The sequence below is a fragment of the Marmota marmota genome, unplaced genomic scaffold (assembly GCF_001458135.2).
Source record: "Marmota marmota marmota unplaced genomic scaffold, marMar, whole genome shotgun sequence".
NCBI classification, from domain to species: domain Eukaryota; kingdom Metazoa; phylum Chordata; class Mammalia; order Rodentia; family Sciuridae; genus Marmota; species Marmota marmota.
Window position 1 is genome coordinate 5,671,068 of NW_026000229.1, and position 22,477 is coordinate 5,693,544.

At 38.3% G+C, this 22,477-nt stretch overlaps 1 protein-coding gene across 1 annotated transcript in view; it reads right to left on the reverse strand.

Moving 5' to 3' along the window:
* Positions 1 to 1,917: 1,917 nt before the first annotated feature.
* The window catches only part of Etfa (electron transfer flavoprotein subunit alpha), an 80,443-nt gene continuing 59,883 nt past the window's right edge, over positions 1,918 to 22,477 (reverse strand). The window contains exons 10-12 of the mRNA XM_015480376.2: positions 12,360 to 12,425; positions 8,876 to 8,956; positions 1,918 to 2,179 (exon numbers count right to left, since the gene is read on the reverse strand). Of these exons, the coding sequence (XP_015335862.1) occupies positions 2,141 to 2,179; positions 8,876 to 8,956; positions 12,360 to 12,425 (186 nt within the window). The 3' untranslated portion in view covers positions 1,918 to 2,140. The remainder of the gene's footprint in view (positions 2,180 to 8,875; positions 8,957 to 12,359; positions 12,426 to 22,477) is intronic.

Genomic DNA, 22,477 nt, shown 5'->3' on the forward strand with positions numbered 1-22,477 from the left:
CCTCTTGAATGAAACCAGTGCGCTGGTCGCATGGTGGAAGTCAATTGATCTTTTATTTTATTTACTTATTTATATGTGGTGCTGAGGATTGAACTCAGGGCTTTACACATGCCAGGCAAGCACTCTACCACTGAGCCCAGCCCCCCATGACTGACTTTTGAAGGTACAATCTAACTGGGCACTGAGAGAACTTTCAAGTTGCATGAAATCCTGCTGGTGAGACCATCCCAGAACACTGTCTCTCCTTTTCTACCAGGGTCCCAAATGTACTCCGCACACTTGGCAGAAGCACTGGTGCTCTTTACCTGAGGTTACCATGCAGCAAGTCTCCCTGTTCCTTGAGATGAGGTGAGGGAGAATCACATCCTAACAAAGTCACCACAATGGAGCCAGACTTCCTGGTTCACATTCTGGGTCATTTTTAGGCTGTCTGAATTTGGGTGAGTTATATAATCTCTCTGAGCCCCAGCTTCCTCATCTGTAAAACAGGGTAGTCACAGCATCTAACTTATACAGTGCTACTGAGGATGAAGGAGCAGCACATGTGTGAAGAGCCAGAACAGCACCTGGCACATGGCAACCACTACAAAGCTTTGTAGTGCATGGTGATGTTTCAGTTAGTGACGGATGGCATGTATGACAGGGGTATCATAAGATTACAACAGAGCCGAAAAATCCCTATCACATGGGATACCACAGTACAACATGCTACTCATGTGTTTGGGTGATGCTGGTGGAAAGAAATCTATTATGCTGCACCGTATAAAAGCTACACATGTGGTGACATACACTAGGTGTGTGCTAGGCTAGGGCATCTAGGTGTGTGAGTGCATGCTAGCAGAGTCACACAAAGATGAATCAACACCACCTTTCTCAGAACTTACCCCTTCATTAGGTGACACGACTGTTCTTAATGCTCTGATGATGATAACGAACTGTATGCAGTAAATGCTGGTTCACTGAACAGCTGCTTGGGGCTGGGCTGGACAGGGCAGCCATGACAACAGTGAGCAACAGGAAGAGGGACCGACCAGCTCAACTTGCAGGCATGGAACCAGCCAAAGGCACCGCCGGGGATGCTCCTCCTGAGCCAGCACACCTTCTACTCAGGCTGCTTCTTAACTGTCATGTTTCCCATCTCTCCTGCTCCCTGATGACAGTTCTCTTTATTCTATTTGCCAGTCAACTCCTGGTCTTTCTATGACTTCATATAGCTGTCCACGTTTTTCTGCAGACCTGGCCAAAGGCTCACCTGCCCCTGTCCTTATACCTGCACTCCACTAGCTTGTAGCCCCTGCCACACCAGGTTTGGGCTGTGCCCCAAGGCAGCAGAGAGTGCCAGAGGTGACCACACAGGCTGGTTCCGGGGCCTGGCTGCTTTCTCAAGAGCGCGAAGGAGGCCACCAGGAGGGCAGAGGAAAGAGCAAAGCATTCTCTGAGCAGGATTTTAAACATTTATAATAATATCAAACTATCTGTTTGCATAAGAGGTCATGCTTTCAAAGCAGCCCCTCCTCCACTTGTCCTCCTTTACAGACGTAAGTCATAAAAACTGAAAAAATCTTAGAATGAATTGGAAAATTAAATTTATCTTAAGCCAACTAAATACATTCAACAAGGTCAGATTTAAGTCAGGTCTGCTTTTGTCACATTAGCAATGGTTTCTGAAGACTGGGTATGTTTAGGGTAATACTCCCGCTTTGTAGCCAGCTTTTAAACTCTGGGTTTACCAACCTCATTCCCTTCTCCTATGAGATACGTCCTTCCATAATTACATTATATTGATCAGGCTGGTGGGAACTTTCATGTTTAGAATCTGCCTGAAACAAAGCTCTCCACGGACAAGACAGGTGAAGGAAAAATGGTAAGTGAACTTTCACTCCCTTTCTTCTCTTTCTTTAAGAAGTTGCACATGTCTTCAGTTTTAAAGCTGTAGTTAAGGCTTTATTACAGATTTTATTACAGAATTAGAAAATTTCAAAAAATAATTGTTTGGAACTACACATAATTAAAAAGAAATATAATAATAGTCCCATAAAAAGCATCTGGCTGCTGTTAAATTTTTTCATCAAATTGTAAATTTCTGTGATTTCAGTTGAATACTTTGACATAGCGTTCCTTCTTGACACATGAGCATGATTCATTTTTTCTTCAATAGTTCGGTCATTTCAGGAACCACCTGCAAAAACAAATAAACAAAAAAAGCAGTAATAAGCAATTAGAGCCTTCACTGTGACAGAGCCCCAGCTCTTGGCAGCTCGTGGAGGCCACCAGAAAAGGTCCAACACTCATTACCCTAGGTACATGTATGACAACATGAATGGTGTGACTACTTTGTGTACAACCAGAGACAGAAAAATTGTGCTCCGTTTGTGTACTATGAACTGAAATGCATTCTGCTGTCATGTATAACAAATTAGAACAAATTAAAAAATTAATTTTAAAAAATTTTAAAAAGAGTGCAACACTGAGTATCAAGTGCCACTCCCCACTCACCGCGGGAGAGTACAAACCCCTGAGCTGGCAACGCCCAGGGCCCACACACTCATGCCTAGGAGCCTTTCTGACACAACCACAACCACAGTGCTGTTCTAATCTAAAAAATTTGTTTGGCTGGGAATTGAACCCAAGGGCGCTCTACCACTGAACTACATCTCCAGCCCTTTTATTATTATTATTATTATTATTATTATTATTATTTTGCTTTGTTGCTGAGGTTGGTGTCAAACTTACAATTCTCCTGCCTCAGCCTCCTGAATAGCTGAGATTATAGGGGAACCTCTGTACCTGGTGTATTTTTTACCTTCTTGTTTTTCCCCACATTCTTCCTACCCTTACTTCATTCACCACTTCCCTTCAAAGTCCACACCAAAGTCACCGTCTTAGTCAGGACTCCTGCCAATATCCTCTAGCACTTACTTGCTCATTGTTCATTTATTCATTCATACTTATTTCCTAAACATTTCAGTTGCTTTCTGAGCACATTACTATCATGTGGCACATAAATAAATGCACACCTGTAATCCCAGCAACTGGGGAGGCTGAGGCAGAGGATCGTAAAATCAATGCCAGCCTCAGCAACTTAGCAAGGCTCTGGGCAACCTAGCGAGACCCTGTCTCAAGGTAAAAAATAAAAATGGGCTGGGGGTGTGGCTCAATGGTAAAATGCCCCCGGGTTAACAGAAATTACAGCAAAAGGAAACTGAGTTGATTCCTATCTTTAAAATTATTGATTACTAATCCTTAGTCTTGGCAGTTCAGTAACTACTAGCACTCCCAGTCTGGAGCTGCTTTGTGATGGCTTGGACAACAGAGCGAACTGTACGTGGGAACTGCAGGGGAATGCCACACAGACATTCTGAACACCAGCCCAGCCACTTGTGTAAAATATCAATTACCCAGTCTTGCAAGGGGCTGTCAGCTGCCCTAGCTCACAAAGATCCCAGTTGAACTTGCCACTGATGAATATAGCCTCTCAATTATTTAAGAGAGCTACATTTCCATTAGGTGGAAATAATGTGTTCGTACAAAATTTATTAAGGAAATTGTCGACATGTTGTTTCTTCCGAATGTCACTTTGTCTCCAGCCTATTAAAAGGCCCATGTTTACCATGGAGCCAGCAGGCATTTGCTCAGGGGTGGCATTAAGTGCTGGCACCGCTTCTCCTGGTTTTCCTCAGTGGAGGGGCCATGAGCTCATGCCAGTCACACAGATGACATGCTAACTGAGCCTCATGTGGGATCAATGTTTTTTGCAAAAAATAGGCTAGAGCCCAACTTATTTCCCCAGGAGGTGAAACATTAATTTGGATTAGAATACACATTTTTTTGTTGTTGTTGTTGTTCTGGGGATTGAACTCAGGGGCATTTGACCACTGAGCCATATCCCCAGCCCTATTTTTTATTTATTTAGAGACAGGGTCTCACTGAGTTGCTTAGTGCCTTGCTATTACTGAGGCTGGTTTTGAACTCATGATCCTCCTGCCTCAGCCTCCTAAGTCACTAGAATTACAGATGTGTGCCACTGAACCCAGGTAGAATACACAATTTTTAAAGACCTTATAGAGGGGCTGGGGTTGTGGCTCAGAGGTAGAGTATGCGTGAGGCACTGGGTTCAATCCTCAGCACCACATAAAAATAAAATAAAGGTATTGTGTCCACCTATAACTAAAAAATAAATTAAAAAAAAAAAAGAGAGAAAAAGACCTTATAGAATGTCCCACCACCACATTCCCCACAAAAGGGTTGAGGGGACTTTCTCTTTCCATCATTACACTTTTTAAATGATACCAACCTCAAATTTTCCAAGGATACCAAACAATGCCTTATTTAGGGAAAAAAAATATTTTAACTCAGGTTCACTGAGTGTCTAATGCACTGGGCATTTGAAAGTCTAGATTCTTTTTCCTTTTTTATTTTTATTTTTTAATATTACAGAGGCAGGTCACTACTCACTAAAATCAAAGAGGCAACTTAATTTAAGTTTATTCAATGGGGACTGAATAGACCCTTGAACAGAGGACAAATGGATATCCATAAGCAAAAAGAATAAAACTGGGCCCCAACCTCACATCATATAAAAAAAGTTAAAATGGACCGATAATCTAAATATTTGAGCTAAAGCTTTAAATCTCTTTGAAGAAAGTACAGGGTAAATAGTCATTACCTTTGATTTGGCAATGGATCCTTAAATGTAACTGTAACAGTACAAGCAACAAAAGAAAAAATAGCTAACTTGAACATTGTCAAAATGAGAACTATACATTCAACAACTGAAAAAATCTATTAAACGAGAGAAAATATTTGAAAATCACATATCTGGTAATGATTTAGTATTCAGAAAATATAAAGAGCTCCTTCAAGTCAACAAAAAAAAGATATACCCAACTAAATAATGGGTAAAGGACTTGGGGATGTAGCTCAAGTGCAAGGCTCTGGGTTTGATCCTTAGTACTGGGAGGGGGGGGAGGGGGGACCTTAGACATTTCTTCAAAGACATATAAATGGCCAATAAGCGTAACATCATTAGACATTTGGGAAATGTAAACCAAAACTACAACTTGAGATATTACTTCACACCTACTAGGATGGCTATAATCTAAAAATAGAAAGTAACAAGTGTTGGTAAAGATGTGGCAAAACTGGAACAGCTGTACACTGCTAGTAGTAAAGTAATGTGAAATGGTGTAATCTCTATGGTAGGCAAGTCAGAGGTCCTTCAAAAAGTTAAACATAGTTGGGAGCATGGTGACACACACGTATAATTCCAGCAACTTGGAAGGCTGAGATAGGAAGATGGCAAGTTTGAGGCCAGCCTGGGCAACTTAGTAAGATCCTCTCTCAAAAAAAAAAAAAAAAAAAAAAAAATCCACAAAATACCAAAAACCCCACCAAAACCCTAAACATAGAATTACCCTATGATCCAGCAATTCTACTCCTAGAGATACACCCAAGGGAACTGAAAACAGGCACTTGAACAGAAACTTTTCACTACATCAGATAAGGAAAAAGTTTCTTAGATATAATTGTTGGAGTGCAGGTGACCAAAAAAAAAAAAAGATGAGTTGGACTTCATCAAAGTTTAAAATGTTTATGTCATAAAGAATGTGAGGACAACTCAACAAATGGGAGAAATGCTTATGTTTAGAAATCATTTAGCTGATAAGGAACTTGTTTCCAGCATATGTAAAGAACCCTTACAACTCAAGAACAAAAGGACAATGCAATTTAAAAATGGGCAAAGAATCTGAATAGACATTTCTACAAAGAAAACAAACCAAGTGGCCTATAAGCACAGGAAAAGAAGTTCAACATCACTAGCCACGAGAGAAAAGGAGCTCAAAACTACAGTGAGATACCACTTCTGTCTCTCTCTTCCTCTCTCTCTCTCATTCACACGCATACACATTCACACACATACACAGCTACAATCAAAAAGACAGACAATAATAAGTGTTGGCAAGTATATGGGAAAAAATGGAGTCTTTATATATATTTTATTGGAATGTAAAATGGTAGAATCATTCTGAAAAGAGTTTGGCAGTTAATATACAGTTACCATGTGTGACCCAGCAATTCTATTTCTTCTATACATATACCCCAAAGGAAAAAATGCATGCACAAAATCTTATACACAAATGTTTATAGCAGCATTATCCATAATAGCCAAAAGTAGAAACAACTGAAATATCCACCAAATGATGAATGGACAAAATGTGGCATATCCATATGATGGATATCATTTGGCAAAAAAAAGAAATTACTGACACATGCTAGCACACAGACGAACCTTGAAAACTTATGTGAAGTGAAAGAAGTCAGCCAAAAAAGGCCACATTGTATATGATGCCATTTATATGAAATGTCTAGGACTGGCAAATCTACAGAGACAGAAAGTAAATTAGTGGTTGCCCAGAATTGGGGAGATTATGGGAATAGGTATTGTGGGTATGGGATTTCTTTTCAGTGTGATAAAAAAATGTACTAGAATTAGATAGTAGTTTGCATAACTCTGTGAATATACTAAAAACCACTCATTCATTTTTAAAAAGTGAATCTTATAGCATGTGAATTATATCTCAGTAAAGCTGTTATATTAAAAGCAAAGTCAGGTAGTACACTATGCCCCCTCACTCTAACTCCTTTTATATTATTTTTATTGAGCACCTACTATGTACCTGGATGAAAGAGAATATAATCAGGTAGGCTAATATTTATCACAGACTGTATTGGGTACTATATAATCTCATTTAATCTTTCTTACAATCTTTAAGGTGGGCAGTGTAGTATCTGTGTTACAAAGGAGGAAACTGACATTTAGTGAGATTAACTAACCTGGCCAAAATCATTTATCTAGTATGAGACCAACAGAGAATTTGAATTGAAGCTCTTAATCTCTGTATCATATACTTTTCATATTTATGAGGGGTGTGAAACCTGTCCTTTCTAATTCATGATTATTGAAGGGTGAAGTAAAACAGTAAATATAAAAGAATAAAATATTATGCATACTAATATTTTATTCTCTATATGGTTACATTTGGTGAGCTAAATATCACCTCGGAAATTATTAGTCTAATAACTGTTAATTATTAATTATTAGTCTAATACTTGTTACATATGATAGTCTTCAATTTAAAATTTTTACACAAAATTAACTCTAGATCCTCTTTGGCTGGGCTTGGTGGTGTGTGCCTGTAATCCCAGTGACTTGGGAGGTTGAGGCAGGAGGATCATAATTTTGCACCAATGTCAGTAATTTAGACAAACAGTTTCAAAACAAAGTTTAAAAGGGCAGAGTAGTAGAGTATACTTGGGTTCAATTCCCAATACCGCCAAGAAAAAGAAGCACATACCTGGCTGGTTTTATTTGTGTAGTAGTAAATGAGACTCTGTACTTAAAGCAGTATTTTAATATGTTCATAGTCATTAACTTGTTTTTTTTTTTCCAACCTCCATTTTAAGGGCTGAGTAACTTCTCTACCTTTGTATTAATCCAAAACATCTTAACTGCATTTCAGAACTTCTGAGGGTCAGGGATGTGGCTCAGTGGTAGATCTTGCTTAGCATGAGGCCCTGGGTTCAATCCCCAGTACCACAAAACAAAAATAGAAAGAACTTCTGAGCAGCATGGGGTGGTTGCTGCCTTCATACAATGCTAGCCAAACCCAAATAATGTGCTGTCTTGGTCCCAACAGTCTCTCTCTAGTCAAATGTGGGTCTCTTACGACACCAAAAAGAGCTTGAAAAGAGCTTGAGAACCTGAGGTTGGAAATCCAGTTGTGGAAAGTTTCAAGGTCCCTGTTCACTTTGCTGTCTTAGGACTGTCTTTCATTTGAGATATCTGAGTTCATAGACTTTCTCTTTCCTTTGTCTCTCTCTCCTGCTAAAACTGAGGGCTGCTTTTAATGCAGGAGGCAGGGTCCAGTGCCATTCCCTTAACAACTGCTAAAAATACGCTCCTGCCCCAAGGCAGATATCCATCCACTGGATGAACACTGATAATTTCCAACTGTTAGACACTTCATCTATTTATCATGTAAGCCCCCCATGAGAGCTGCAATACCTAGTGCACTGGAAGACAGAAAAACACCTTTAAATAAGCAAAATCACTTACAAATGTATTGAAATATCCTCTTGTAGAAAACAAAAGGCAACCATAGCAGATGCCTATTTGCAAACATGTCAATATGGTACATGGTCAGGGTTTAGAAAATTTCATTTCACTTTTAAATAATAGAAATATTTACCCCTCTATTCACACCGTAGTAAGAACTAAATTCTTGCTACTTGAACAAATAGCTTAATGATTAAAGTATCTTTTTCTTGTGGGAAAGCAAATACATAGGTGATGACAGGGTGAGAGGAAAGCTCAGAAGTGAAGAGAGTGAGGAGCGGGAAGGAAGTGCTCTCCCTAAGCTTGTTACATATGGAAGGTTTTACCCTCAAACACAGCAAGCAAAGCACTCCTGATACGCTGGCCTCAAGCGCCTGCTCTTCCCCAGAAAGGCTCCACCATTCTCAGCAACCCTGAGTGAGCGGCCTTGATGGTCTTTCTTCAGGGTGGCTGCCAAGTACAATTCGAGGTGATGGCGACTCCAGTCACTTTGAGTTGTGTGCTAAGTGAGATGCCGAGAGCCATGTGGATATTCTAAAGACAATTTGGACTCCTTAAGGGGACAGTTATAGTGCCCTATATTAACAACATATATTTATTTGGGCAACTTAACTTTAAGTAGAGGAAAAAACTGTGTGATATATTAATAGTATGTACACAAACACACAGTCTTTGTTTAATAGCTTCATCCCTCACCAACTCTAAGAGATTCTTAGATGACAATCTGGACAACAGTAATTTCTGTCAAGTCCATCTTACCTTAAATAAATCTGCAACTATTCCATAATCTGCTACTTGGAAAATTGGAGCTTCTGGGTCTTTGTTGATAGCCACAATTGTCTATGAAATAAAAACAAAGCATTTGGTTTTTATCAAGAAAACATACCACACAGACTGATGGTTCTATTTTTCACTTCCCTCTTACAACATACTAACATTCTTAAAATGTCAAATAATATGAATTTGATGCTTCTATGCCAATATTATAAATTTATTAGAAGTTTCTGGGTTGCACGATAGTAAAATTATCTCATACTCACCACTAGTTTGTCTCGATTTTATAAAGAGTTTAAAAATCACTGTTTTTAAAAAAAGTTTTAAGTTGTTGATGGACCTTTATTTTATTCATTTATTCATATGTGATGCTGAGAATCAAACCCAGTGCCTCACACATGCAAGGAAAGCGCTCTACCACTGAGCCACAATCCCAGGCCTAAAATCAATATTTATTTACAAAGTTCTTTTTGTGTGAAAAATAGTGTTTGGTTTTGGGTTAAAAAAGGGTAGCAAGTGTACACCCAAAATTCACAGCCATTGTAGTTCAAACTATTTTGTCCTCCATATAGTCTGTCCCATTTATTACTTTAAATTATTATCATGGGTCTGTTATGAGAATAAAAAGCTAGTCTTGGGGCTGGGGTTGTGGCTCAGTGGTAGAGTGTTTGCCTTGCATGCATGAGACACTGGATCCGATCCTCATCATCACATAAATGTAAAACTATTAAGAAATAAAAGGCTAACTATCTTGTCAACCTGTTATTAAAGGAGAATTTTAAAAAATTAAGTCCTTATGTATGCAAAAAATAAATGTCATAAAACAAGCAAATTGCTGTATCTCTTACAAACTTGTCAAACACTTCTCATACTTCTTATAAATGTATTCTTAAAAATGAAAGGTGATGTGAGATTATTAACAGTGAAGTAAGAGGAAGTAATTCAACAGCTGGGGATATAACTCAGTTGGTAGGGTGCTTGCCTTGCATGTACAAGGCCCTGGGTTCAATTCCTAGCACTGTAAACAAACAAAAAACAAACAAAGTAGTAGTAATTTGGTATTCCCCATGGATCCTTCTAAGACCACTGCAAGTTTTTAAAATTAGAGTTCTGACTCAAATATGGTATTATTTTAATAGATATCAGAATAATTCAAATCTCTAGAAGTAAAGCTTTAACCTATTAGTGCACCTTGAGAACCACTAGTATCAATATATTAAGTATTTTGATATAGTCTGACCTAAAATACAGGCTACATGTAATTCCCTAAGCAGGGCTCCTCAAAGGGATGGGCAGAATATGCCAGAATATCTGAGACTGAAGCACAGGATAGTCCAGGTAATGGCTAATCAAGAGATAATGGTGTTTCAGATAAATCTCAAATTCAAAGTCATAAGGACAAATATTTAAAATCACAGGCACTGATTTTCACTGAAGTGTTTCTCTTCTGGGAATGTGTAGCCAGCTTCACAGCTATAAGCAGAGATTCATTTAATTAGTAATGGCTAACGATTCTCCTGGAAGTCACCTACTCAAAAAACTTCACAGTTTAATCATCTGAAAGCTTTTTAATCCCACTAAACAAAAGTTATTCTAAAAGAGCACTTAATTGTGGAAAAGAATCACTATGGTGACTTAAGGAAAAAGATGTGGGTTGCTTATCATTTTTCAGATTACTAAAATGATATTGCTGAATTATCAACTGTAAACAACTATGATAAAGTCTTGCTTGTGTCTAAGAGCTTTCAACAGTTCCTTATAAATTCAAGCTCTTCTTCCTAACAGTTTTTAAATGCATATATCATATTCAACCATATTATTATGTATATAGTTAAAAAGTGCTTTTATTACATTGACCCATTTGATGTAACTGTCAAATCTCGAATTCTTTCAAGTAAACCATGATGATAATTAAAATTGCAGCTTATATTAGACAATGCGACTGCTAGATTTAAGCCATTCTAATACCCCATTTTAGAACCTAACCAAAATAACAACTAGAAATCATCTGTCTCCCACAAAAGAAAGTGACAACAGGGACTGTCTTTGTCATTTAACTATCCCTAGCATCTATTACAAGGAATATAGTTAATAAATATTTGTTGACTGGATGGAAACAAAGTCTTAGCTGAACTTTATTCTCATGGATTGTCCCCCAACATGGGTCTCCTTACTTCAACTATTCTCTATTTGTTTTGCATATACTATTGTTTGTTTATTTCACAATCTAGCCCTGTTGGCATGGGAAGAGAATTTTTACCAGGATCTTCTTGGCATGTAGAATTTTTATTTTAGGGAAACAGAATTCTAAATCTGTCTGAACTGGTCTACCTGAAGATATATTTTAAAGCTGCTGGTATAGAAGGTTTTTTTTTTTTAATGCATAAATCACATTTTTCCCTATTGGCACTGATGTTTTCAGAGCTTAGTAAAGAAACCTGCCATCCAACTGTGAAATCTGACTGGTTTTGGACCAATTCATTTAGAAGCTACAAAGAGGTAGTGCATGCATTTCTTCAAGTCAGAAGTTAAGCCTGTTAAAAGTTTTATTATCTTTTATATCAAGCTTCCATCTGAATGGATAAATGCAGTAGTGTCAGAGGCATCTCCGACTTCATGAAAGATAAGTTCATAATTCAAACTGTACATTGTTATGCATGAATTAATGTGTCATATTCTGAAATATATGTTCACAGAGTCATTACATAGGACTTTCAGAAGTAGTCCATGCAGTGAGTTAAAATCAAGTGTTCTGTCTCACAGCACACTTTTGGTAATTACTGAGGTATTAAAATAGCCTGATACTCCAACCCAAAATGTGCCAGTCACATTGTTTGGTAATAACCCAGAAGAGGGACTCTCCAGACATATGAGAGTAGAACAATTAGGGGACAGACTGAAGGGACAAAGAGAGATTCAGGGTCGATGACTTCACAAACCACTGAGATGGCCAGAACCTCATCAGGCTATTGAAGCCTAATGTTTTCTACACACAGAACCTCAGAGCTGAGGGCTGGGGATATAGCTCAGTTGGCAGAGTGCTTGCCTTGCATGCACAAGGCCCTGGGTTCGATCCTCAGCACCAAAAAAAAAAAAAAAAAAAAAAAAAAANTGTGTCCTGAGGCCCAGACAGGACATGCCATGTAGGAAGCTAGTGGTGGAGCCACCACTGGGGCCAGGCACCCCCATGACATAGCACTGACCGTCCTGCCAGCAGAACATCTTCAGGCGGTAAACAGTGGCTTCTATTTCGTTCAGTCCCAGCTTAAGTGAATACGAAGGGTTTAACTATACACACTGAAACTACACGGAAATGCAGTGAAACCTAAACGTGGGACTGAGGATGTGGCTCAGTGGCAGAGCGCTTGCCTGGCGTGCAGTAGGCTGTGGGTTTAATCCCCAGACCCACAAGGAAAAAAAAAAAGTGAAAATTTTTTCTCAAAGCACCATAGTTATTATGTACAATTACCTTGCTGTCTTTCATCCCAGCTAAATGTTGGATGGCTCCAGATATTCCGACAGCAATATACAGCTCCTGAAGCAAGAGACCAAATTATTAATGCATATTTATATTATACCATACCTCCCAAAGTGTTTGTCATGAGAAATTTTTAGGCAAAAGATACGTTAAGTAAAATAGATGCAATATGCATCACTTAAATTATGCTTTCCCTTTTCCCTAATCTTAACCCAGTTCTTTTTTTCCAATGAATTCCTATAGCAGTGGTGGTATAATAATAGATTCATGAATAATAAGAATTGTTAAGAATTTACTATGTACCAAACACTGTGCTAAGCATCTTACAGCAACTGTCTCAATCTCACAAAAATCTTCTTGTTACCTGTGGCACTCATTTAAATATTACAGCGCAGCATAGGTGCTGAATCGTCCCATCCACAATATGTACACATTATATATTAACATATGCATGTTATATTCAAATATATTAAAATAGGTTTTGATTTAGCTGTCTGCCTTCTCTGAGAGTATTTGTGAAAATGGTAATTAGGTTAGCCTATCCCAAAAAACCAAATGCTGAATGTTTCCTTTGATATAAGGAGGCTGATTCATAGTGGGGTAGGGAGGGGGAGCATGGGAGGAACAGACAAACTCTAGATAGGGCAGAGGGGTGGGAGGAAGGGAGGGGGCATGGGGTTAGAAATGATGGTGGAATGTGACATGGATGAAGACACGAATTGATGTGAATATGCTTTGTATATAACCGAGATATGAAAAATTGTGCTCTATATGTATAATAAGAATTGTAATGCATTCTGCTGCCATTTATAAATAAATAAGTAAAAAAAAGAAAATGGTAATTAGGAAATATTTATTAAACTTCATATTTAGGAAGAGTAGAAATACAAATCAGTGTCAAGAGGTTACACACACACACACAAACACACACACACAATTTCCCAGAACAAAAAAAATAACATTTCTCAAAGACATGGGCTGAAAATTTTCAGCACCTAACTAAAGGGACCCTACATCATAGTTTCTCAGTAAATGTTGATGATATTTACACCTCTCCCTGAGCTTCTTCCCCTAATAATTAGAAGAGAAAGATGACTGACTACTGTTCTATCCCCTTATTTAAAACTTTTAAAGTACGTATGTTTGAAAATTAAACTCACTACCATCACGGAAAACCGATTTAACAAGTGCTTAATTAAAGAACTTAGCTGTTGCATTCCACCTACTAGGTATGATTAAAGGTCTTGCTGAAAACATTTCCCTACATAAACTGAACTAACAAGCCCCAGCTTGGATAGGAGGTGCACCTACCATGTAGCCAGACTGACACTATAGTTTTGTCACAACTGACATGAAGGCTTTCATCAAGATGGACAACATGGAGAAAGTACTGAGGTGGCTCTGTCCTACTTAGCTTTATTACAGGGCAGATAATTCCAAGCCAATGACAGTGTCATGTGGTCCCAGCTTGTGTTCTGCACCCCTTGTGATCTAATTTAACAACTTCTCACTCCAAAACAAGAGAGCATCTCAATTAGGCTCTGGGAATAATGCTAAAGACTCCTAACATCATGATTTTTATAGCACCTGAGTGTGTATGGCCAATTCCCCATGCTGAGTCTCAGTTTTCCTAACTGTGAACAGAGGAGGAATGGTCCTGGCATTGGTGCTCTTCCACAAGCTCCCCAAGATACTCTATAGAGCATCCAAAGCTGAGGATGGATGCTCTGTAGAGGAGAGAAGACCCCTCAGCTCTCCCGCAGCTTGAATCCTGTGACTCAGTCCAGCATATTGGTAGTATAATCCTGGGCCTTCTCTTTAAAGGCACAAAATGCCCAAATGCTTCCAGAACAGCTGGATACCTCTATATAACATAGAAAAAATTAATATTGTCCCCAAAGTAAGTTATTCATCTAAAAGATGAGCTGAGCTTGTTTTCTGATTCAACTTGTTCTACAGTTACCCTCAAAAACCTGAAGCAATGTGGTTTAAAGAGGCTGTCTCAGGGTGGGGAAGTCCCTGCAGAAAGTAAAATGTAGGGGTAAAAAGCTAACATAGGTTTCTTGTCTCTATCTTGAACCTACCCGGTGTGTCAATCATGCCCTTAGCAACTGGACAATGCAATAAGGCCCTGTCACTATACTGTCTCCTCAGACTCAGGGCAGTCGAATGAATGATAAACAAGTTTCTTTGAATATGCACCACTATTTTTTATTTCAGATGTACAGGTAACTTCAATTGATGATTTTAAGGTCATTTCAATTTATTCTGACCAGGATTTCATTCATAAAGGGACACTCATTAAATTGTTAATCGAAATACACTTAATAAAATTCATGTCCAAGAAAATCAAGCCAACAGATTTTAGTATAATGATTTTTAAAGCAAGTTATTTAGACAGATAGAAAGGGCCTCACTAACCACTCATCTAGGTATGCTCTTAAAGCAAGCACTGGAGAAGATCAATAGTCCTATAAATAGCCCTATAAATGAATCTTCTGACATATATGTCAGCATTAAAATGCAGCAAGTCTTAAAAGCTCCAATTCCATCATGAAATGCTAATAAAAACGTTGATTCACTCTGTCAGTAAACACAAACATAGTATAAATGTCTGCTTTAAACTTCCTGTCCCCCCCTCCCACAAAAATGAATTCCATTGACTTTAACTATATATGTGCTAAAGAAATAACAGATTCCAGACCAAAGACAAGTAAAGACAGGTGCCCGGGGCCATATCTACCTTTTTTTTTTTTTTTTTGACCAGCACAAATAGCCCAACAGGACTTCATTTCACTGTCTGGCAAACATGGTTCTGGGAATAAAAACAAAAGCACTGAAACAAGAAGCCAGCAGGGATTTGGGCCGCTGCACTGGGGCTCTGACAGCTCTTTCAGGCAGGAAAGGAGGCTTTCTTCTTCCTCTTTAAAAACACATACAGGCAATTAGACTAATATCCTAGATGTTTCCTCATGGTTCAGAAAGCATTTCTGTATTTCAATAATAATAATTAATATGTACAAAATTCTCTACAGATGCTAATTTATGGAGCACTTCAGATTCTGCTTCACAACATAACAAGGCAATCCCTGCCCTGAGGCACCTTCCTTCTAAATCAGTAAAATAATCAGGAGAGAAAATGAGCAAAGATGTTCCAAAGAAGAACAGCAATTAAAGGTTCAAAAAGAGGAGTGATTAAAGAAAAGAACAGACACCAAAAGAAGAGGTAGTCTTGGAGATAGTCCTCGAAGCTTTAGCAAAGGCAGGAAGGAAATCCAGGAGAGCAGGACAGATCCACCCACATGGCTGGGAGCAGTGCTGGCTGGTCACTGTGTAGTACCAGAATGGGGACCGTGGAAAGAAGCCAAGCCACCTGACAGGAAGAGGACCACAGGGCACCATGAAATGCAGAGAAGGAACAGCACTCACCCAACACAAACCAGCAGTGGCAAAAGAGAGCACAGATTCCCCTTCCTTTGCCAAAACCTGAAAAACATGGACTCTTCCAAAGAACTCAGGGCTGAGGTCTTACAATGGACTGAGCCACAGGACTTAGAAACTGCTACGTCTGATGTGGTTTTTAACAGGTTTGCCAGAGGAATATATTGCTGTGGTTAAAAACCAGGCTCTGCAGTCTCATGGCTTAAGTTCAAATTCCAGCTCCTCCAACAAATAATCAATCATTTAACATCTCATCCCCCCTTGCCCATCTGAAAAACTGGGATTATAATAATTCCTACTTTTTGGGTTACTGTTAAGGCTTCAGTGCTCACCAGAATTATCTAGTTTCCTAAAATATGGGTGTGCCTCTCATGGATTAAGGTTTATTCAAATATTATTAATTTCCTCAGCCCACTGGGTGGTGGAGAGGGGTCCTAGGGTAGTCCCAGGATGACCACGAACAGTTGAGCAGGTTGTACACTGAACAACTCTAGAGGGAGGCACCATTCTTAACACTTACTGACCTGCATTTTTATTACAATAACTTTCCAACAGATGGCAGTACAATGATTTGAGAATGGGGTATGCTGTACACTTAAACAAAGGAGTTACTGAATGGACTACTAGAAATGCTAGGCAGCCAGAATCCCCTTTTGGTACAAATATCATAATTTTCTAAGTGTGCTATAAAAGGGGAATAGTCAGTGGTGCTGGTGAGCTGATTTTATTGTTAATTAACATTCTTTTGTACTTTACAGTTAATACAGGATAACAAATTTTCAGTCCCCTGTCCTCAAGCAGCTTACAGTCGAACAACACAGGCCAAGCATGGTCATAATAAAGGAAAATAGCAAAGAAGGGTGACAGGGCTCTGGTCTCTTGTGCAACCCCTTACTTGCACCTGCCTCTGGGGAGTGGGAAGGGTTTGAAGAGCAAGAAGCAGATCAGGGGGTGAAATATGTACCCTCTGCCAAACAGGACCCTGCTCTTGCCATCTACTCTGCTCCCTCGGGCTTTTCAAAAGGCTTTTTAAAGGTCCTACTTGTATGACAAAACTTCATGCCTGAGAAACAAAAAGGCGACCAGATTGAAATCTTAATACTTTTACAGAAATCTAACAACGGCTGATTCAACACTGTCAGAGAAAGCTGGTGGATGATTAGATTCTGGCTCCACTCCTGCTTTACCCAACCTTGGGCAGGAAACCTGGATTCTAAGGGGTATTACCTGAGCCCTGCTTCATTTAGTGCTGAAACCATGGGGAAAGACATCCCTTAGCTGCACATTGTAATTTTAGTCCAATTTACTGTTAAGCCCAAAACAGATATTCAACATAAGTATCTTATAAGACACATATTTAATTTAAGATTTTAGTAGTCACATTAAGATAAAACTAATTCTAATGTAATCTCAGTTCAGACTTAACCACATCTCAAGTGCCCCCAAACCATATATGGTTACCAAGTTGGAAAGCACTAACCTAAAATAATCATAGAACATAAGCTCTACTGCGGTGCTATGGCCTGACAGCAGATCTAGAGACAGAATGGCTTGCACTGGCTCAGAAATCCATCTATAGATTGTTTTCAACTCAGCGAGGGTGGACCGAGAGGAAAATCAATGGTGTGGCAGAGCTGCAGATGAGGATCAGAGACAGGAGGCTACAGCCAAAGAGCAGACAGATAATACAAAGCCCTCACCCCTGTAGGGAAACCAACAGTGGCTGAAAACTAAAGTACAGGAAGTTTTATATTTTGAAAAGCAACACTCCAAGGACCAAATTCTTCTCTCTGGTAAGTTGTACATTTTTTTCTTAAAACTCTATAAGGACTTGAAAATTTTATCCTCAAAACCCCACAACTCTCAAAATAAGCACCTAAAGTATTTGAGTTGAAAAATTAAAACAGAAATTTAAAAATAGTTGGAACAAAGCACCAAACGTGGCAGAACGTGTCACAACCTATGGGATGCAGCTCACATGATACTTAGAAACACATTTATATAACCATAGATGCACACGAAAAAACAGGAGGGCAAAAACTTGGTGGGCTACATTGGAACCTCTATTCAAATTCCCAGGCAGAACTGGCATAAGATGTTGGAGTAAATTTCTTAATAAATCTCTTAATAATATCCATGCAGAAATACACACTCCAGATTCAGGTACCAAGACACATCACATAGTAAAAAAATAAAAATAAATAAATAAAGTTGAAATCATGAGTTTATGACAGACAAACTCATAAATCACTTCTCTAGAACTGGAACAGTATTCTGCCTGCAGCAACTTGAGATCCTCTTTACTAATGGAGAGAATTAAACATTAACTTTTTGTTTATATGAAACATGGGGATGCTTGGAGTGGTTAAATCTGGAGCATTCGGAGCAGGAAAACCAAGTTAATATTGCTTCCTCTTTAAAAACTAAGGTTTTTAATTTCTTTTCTACCAACAGTCTCCCTTTCTAGATAGAGTTGGGCAAGAAATATGAAAAACTGCATTTCTTTAAATAAGAAATTTAAAAACATCATATAAGTAGTTCTTACTGAAGTTAAGAGGTCCAATGTTGCTGGGTGCAGTGGCATATGTTTGTAATCTCAGTAACTCAGGAGGCTGAGGCAGGAGGATAATAAGTTAAAGGCCAGCCTCAGTAATTTAGCTAGACCTATCTCAAAATAAAAGTTAAAAAGAACTGGGGATGTAGCTCAATGGTAGCACACTCCTGGGTTCAATCCCCAGTACTGGAGGCGGGAGGGAGGGAGAAAAGAAGGGAGGGAGGGAGATTGATCGCTATATGATTAAAAACAATATCCCTAAACTGCCTCAGATAGAACAAGAGTTCTAAAGAACAAAAGACTTTCTCAGCCTTCTTTACTCAATAGACTCTAGGCATAACCTTAAATAGAAACTGTTACAGCTAAACATAATACATATAACACAGGATAAATGCCAGGTTAGGAGTTAAATGAATTTATCATAGCAAATAATGAATGCCTTTGAGCAGTAGATTGACTGAACTCTATTTTCTAATTACTGAGAGCCTCCTGTGCATTAATCTTGCTATATTTCATCCTGCTGCTCATTTAAAAGACCAAACTATTTCCTCTGTTTGCCAAATTGTGTTTAAGACTCTTCTTTTTGGAAGAGGCCCCAAAAGAGAGTACAATTCTCTATGGCTCTGTTCTCAGAACAGCCCTCTGCCCGTGTTATGAGACTCTCAGGCACGATTCTGGCTAAATTGAGTATCACATTCTTGATTTAAAGCTGAAATTATGTCCCAATCATCAGACAAAATGTTCCTGCAGAGATGGGCTCATGTTTTATCAGAATTCAAAACAGCTTACCAATCACCACAACTGCATGCACTGCCCATGATTTGCCAGTAACCACACTGTATTTTAGATATATTATCTCACTTAACTACAATATCTTTATAGGGCAGAAATTATATCCATTTACTAGAAGACAGCAGTGGTTCAGGCAGGCTTGCTGAGTGTTCCAAGGGTATATATCTAGTGAAAGGCAGGCTTTTACTCCAGCCTTTATTAAGGTACTTTTGGGAAAAAAATGGAAAGCACACAATGTACAATTTAATATATGTATATGTTGTGAAAGATTACCACAAAAAAGCTAATTAACATACCCATCACCTCACAGTTACCTATTGTTTTTCTTTTTTGGCAGTAAGAACATAAGATTTAATCTCTTAGTGCCCAGGGCAAGGCTCAGGGATAGTCCAGCATGCATAAGGCCCTGGGTTCTATCCTCAGCACCACATACACAAAAAAAGATTTACTCTCTTCGCAAATTTCAAGGATTTGATCCAGCATTATTTGCTATGGTCACCATTCTGTACATTCAATCCCCAGAATTTATTCATCCTGCACAACTGAAACTTTCACCAACATTTCCCATTTCCCTCACCCCTTGGCAACCACCATGCTTTTTTTTAACATATTCTTTTTATAACTTTATTTGTTTTTATGTGGTGCTGAGGATTGAACCCAGTGCCTCACCTGTGCTAGGCAAGCATTCTGCCACTGAGCTACAGCCCCCGCCCCCACCATGCTCCTCTCTTAAAAGGCACTTGTTAACTTCAGTCCTTTGATTCTATGTTCAGCACTTTTTCTACTATACCACACACGACTCAATGTGGACAGCACTGCCTTCACTGATATCACCAGTCTATTAAAACTCCAACAAATATATCTATATTAGATGGAAAAAACTCTAAAAGAAGATGAGATCAGATGAATAGCCAAATTACACATTTGCATATGCTAAAAAAACAGTACTGTCAATTTTAGCTTTAGCCCTGTGCTACTAGAAGTACTAGTCTGTACATCATCTCTAGGCTCCTTACCGGACATATTGACTTGAGCAATACCCTTTAGCTTTATTTTCTAACAACGATCACATGTCAGTGAGAAGGCCTCTAGTGCAGATGTGCATCAGCTCCAAGGACACCAAGGAGACTGACTCACAGAAGGGGCAAAACTGAAATTATGTCCCAATCATCAGACAAAATGTTCCTGCAGAGATGGGCTCATGTTTTATCANTGGAGAAGAAATGGTAGTCCTCACCTAGCCCCTGAAGATTTTTCACATAAGTGGACATTTCATGGCACAGCAGATGGACTGGTGCTTATTACTCGGAGAATATGTGGCTTGGTCTTTTTGGTCTAAGATTCTCTGAAACTGTAAATTCATCCGTAGACATAAATTCCTCCATATTCTTTTTTACCAGCCCATCTTTTTTCCTAAGTAGAGGGAATCAAGTTAATGTCTTTTTCACAACTAGCCTAATTATAAATATGCCAAAAGCAGACAACAGTTTATACCACTACTGCGCCACTACCACGTATTTCATCATGTACCTATTTTTTGTTCAAAATGTTAATTTAATAACCCATTGTTCAAATACAAAATTAATTTTTTTTAGTTGTAGATGGACACAATACCTTTATTTTATTTTAAGTGGTGCTGAGGATGGAACCCAGTGCCTTCCTCAGTGGTGAGGACTCTACCACTGAGCTACAATCCCAGCCCCAAAGTTCAAATTTTTTAAAAAATGAACTTTGACTATATTGTGAAATGCAATTCAAAACTTAAATGTAAACCAGAAAAACTGAAATTTCAGCCCTTAATCTTTTCATACTGTTTTTTTTTTTAAAGAGAGAGTGAGAGAGAGAGAGGGAGAGAGAGAGAGAATTTTTAATATTTATTTTTTAGTTTTCGGCGGACACAACATCTTTGTTTGTATGTGGTGCTGAGGATCGAACCCGGGCCACACGCATGCCAGGCGAGCGTGCTACCACTTGAGCCACATCCCCAGCCCTCATACTGTTTTTTAATTGCAGATTTCAATTACACAGAATGTTCTGGATCTGAAACAAGTTTTTCTTAAGTGAATATTTTCTCATTAAAATGTAATTTTAATATTTAATTGATTTGCATTTACCTAATTAGCTTCTATAATAATTCTCAAATTTTTCATTATAGGAAAATATACTTCAAAGATATCTGAAAGTATACTTGGTCAAATGTATTCAGATAGATAATTCACACTGAAAAACTTGGGTATATGACATCAAAATACTTGGATATATAAACAAGTCTATTACAAAAGTTGCATTTTAACAAGTTATATACAAAGTTCACTTTGATATCAAATTTTAATCATTAAGTTTCTTAACTGATCAAAGTCAAAATATGTTAAATTGTACATATTTATATAGGATTTTAGAACTGTGAGGAACCTTTGTGAGTATCTACATATTATCTCTTTATCAATAAAAAATCGAGGCCACAGGAAACAGCTGGCATTAGAACCCAGGTTTCCCAACCTTCACCACTTGGTAAGTGGGAAGAAGCTCATGAGAGTCGTAAACAAACCAGAGAAAAATATCAAAAGCTTATACACGGAAGTATCATTTGACCCAGCAATTCTACTTCTAGGTCTATCCCTGAAAAAACTGGCAACAGAGACTCAAATAATTAGACATTTGTATGAGTGTTCATAGCAGCATTATTCATGATGGCCAAAAGGTAAAAATAAAACAACCCAAGTGTCCATCATCAGATGAATGACTAAACAAAATGTTCATGAATTATTAGACTATTCTTCAGCCATAAAAAGATATGAAATTCTGATACATGGTACAACATAGTTGAAATCTGAAAATAAGTTAAATTAAATGTCAGTCACAAAAGGACAAATATTGGGGCTGGGGCTATAGCTCAGTAGCAGAGCGTTTGCCTATCATATATGAGGCACTGGGTTCGATCCTTAGTATCGCATAAAAATAAATAAATATTTTTATGCCTTTATTTTTTAAATATTTTTTTAATTGTTAATGGACCTTTATATTATTTGCTTATTTATATGTGGTCCTGGGAATTGAATGCAGTGCCTCACACATACGAGGTAAGTGCTCTACAGCTCAGCTACAACTCCAGCCCCTATACCTCTATTTTATTTGTTTATTCCTTTATGTGGTGCCAGGGATCTAACCCAGTGCCTCACACATGCTAGGCAAGTGCTCTACCACTGAGCCAAAACTCCAGCCCCAATAAATAATTTTTTTAAAAAATTATGATTCTACTTATATGAAATAACTAGAGTAGGCAACTTCACAGAGACAGAAAGTAGATTAGCAATTAAAAGAG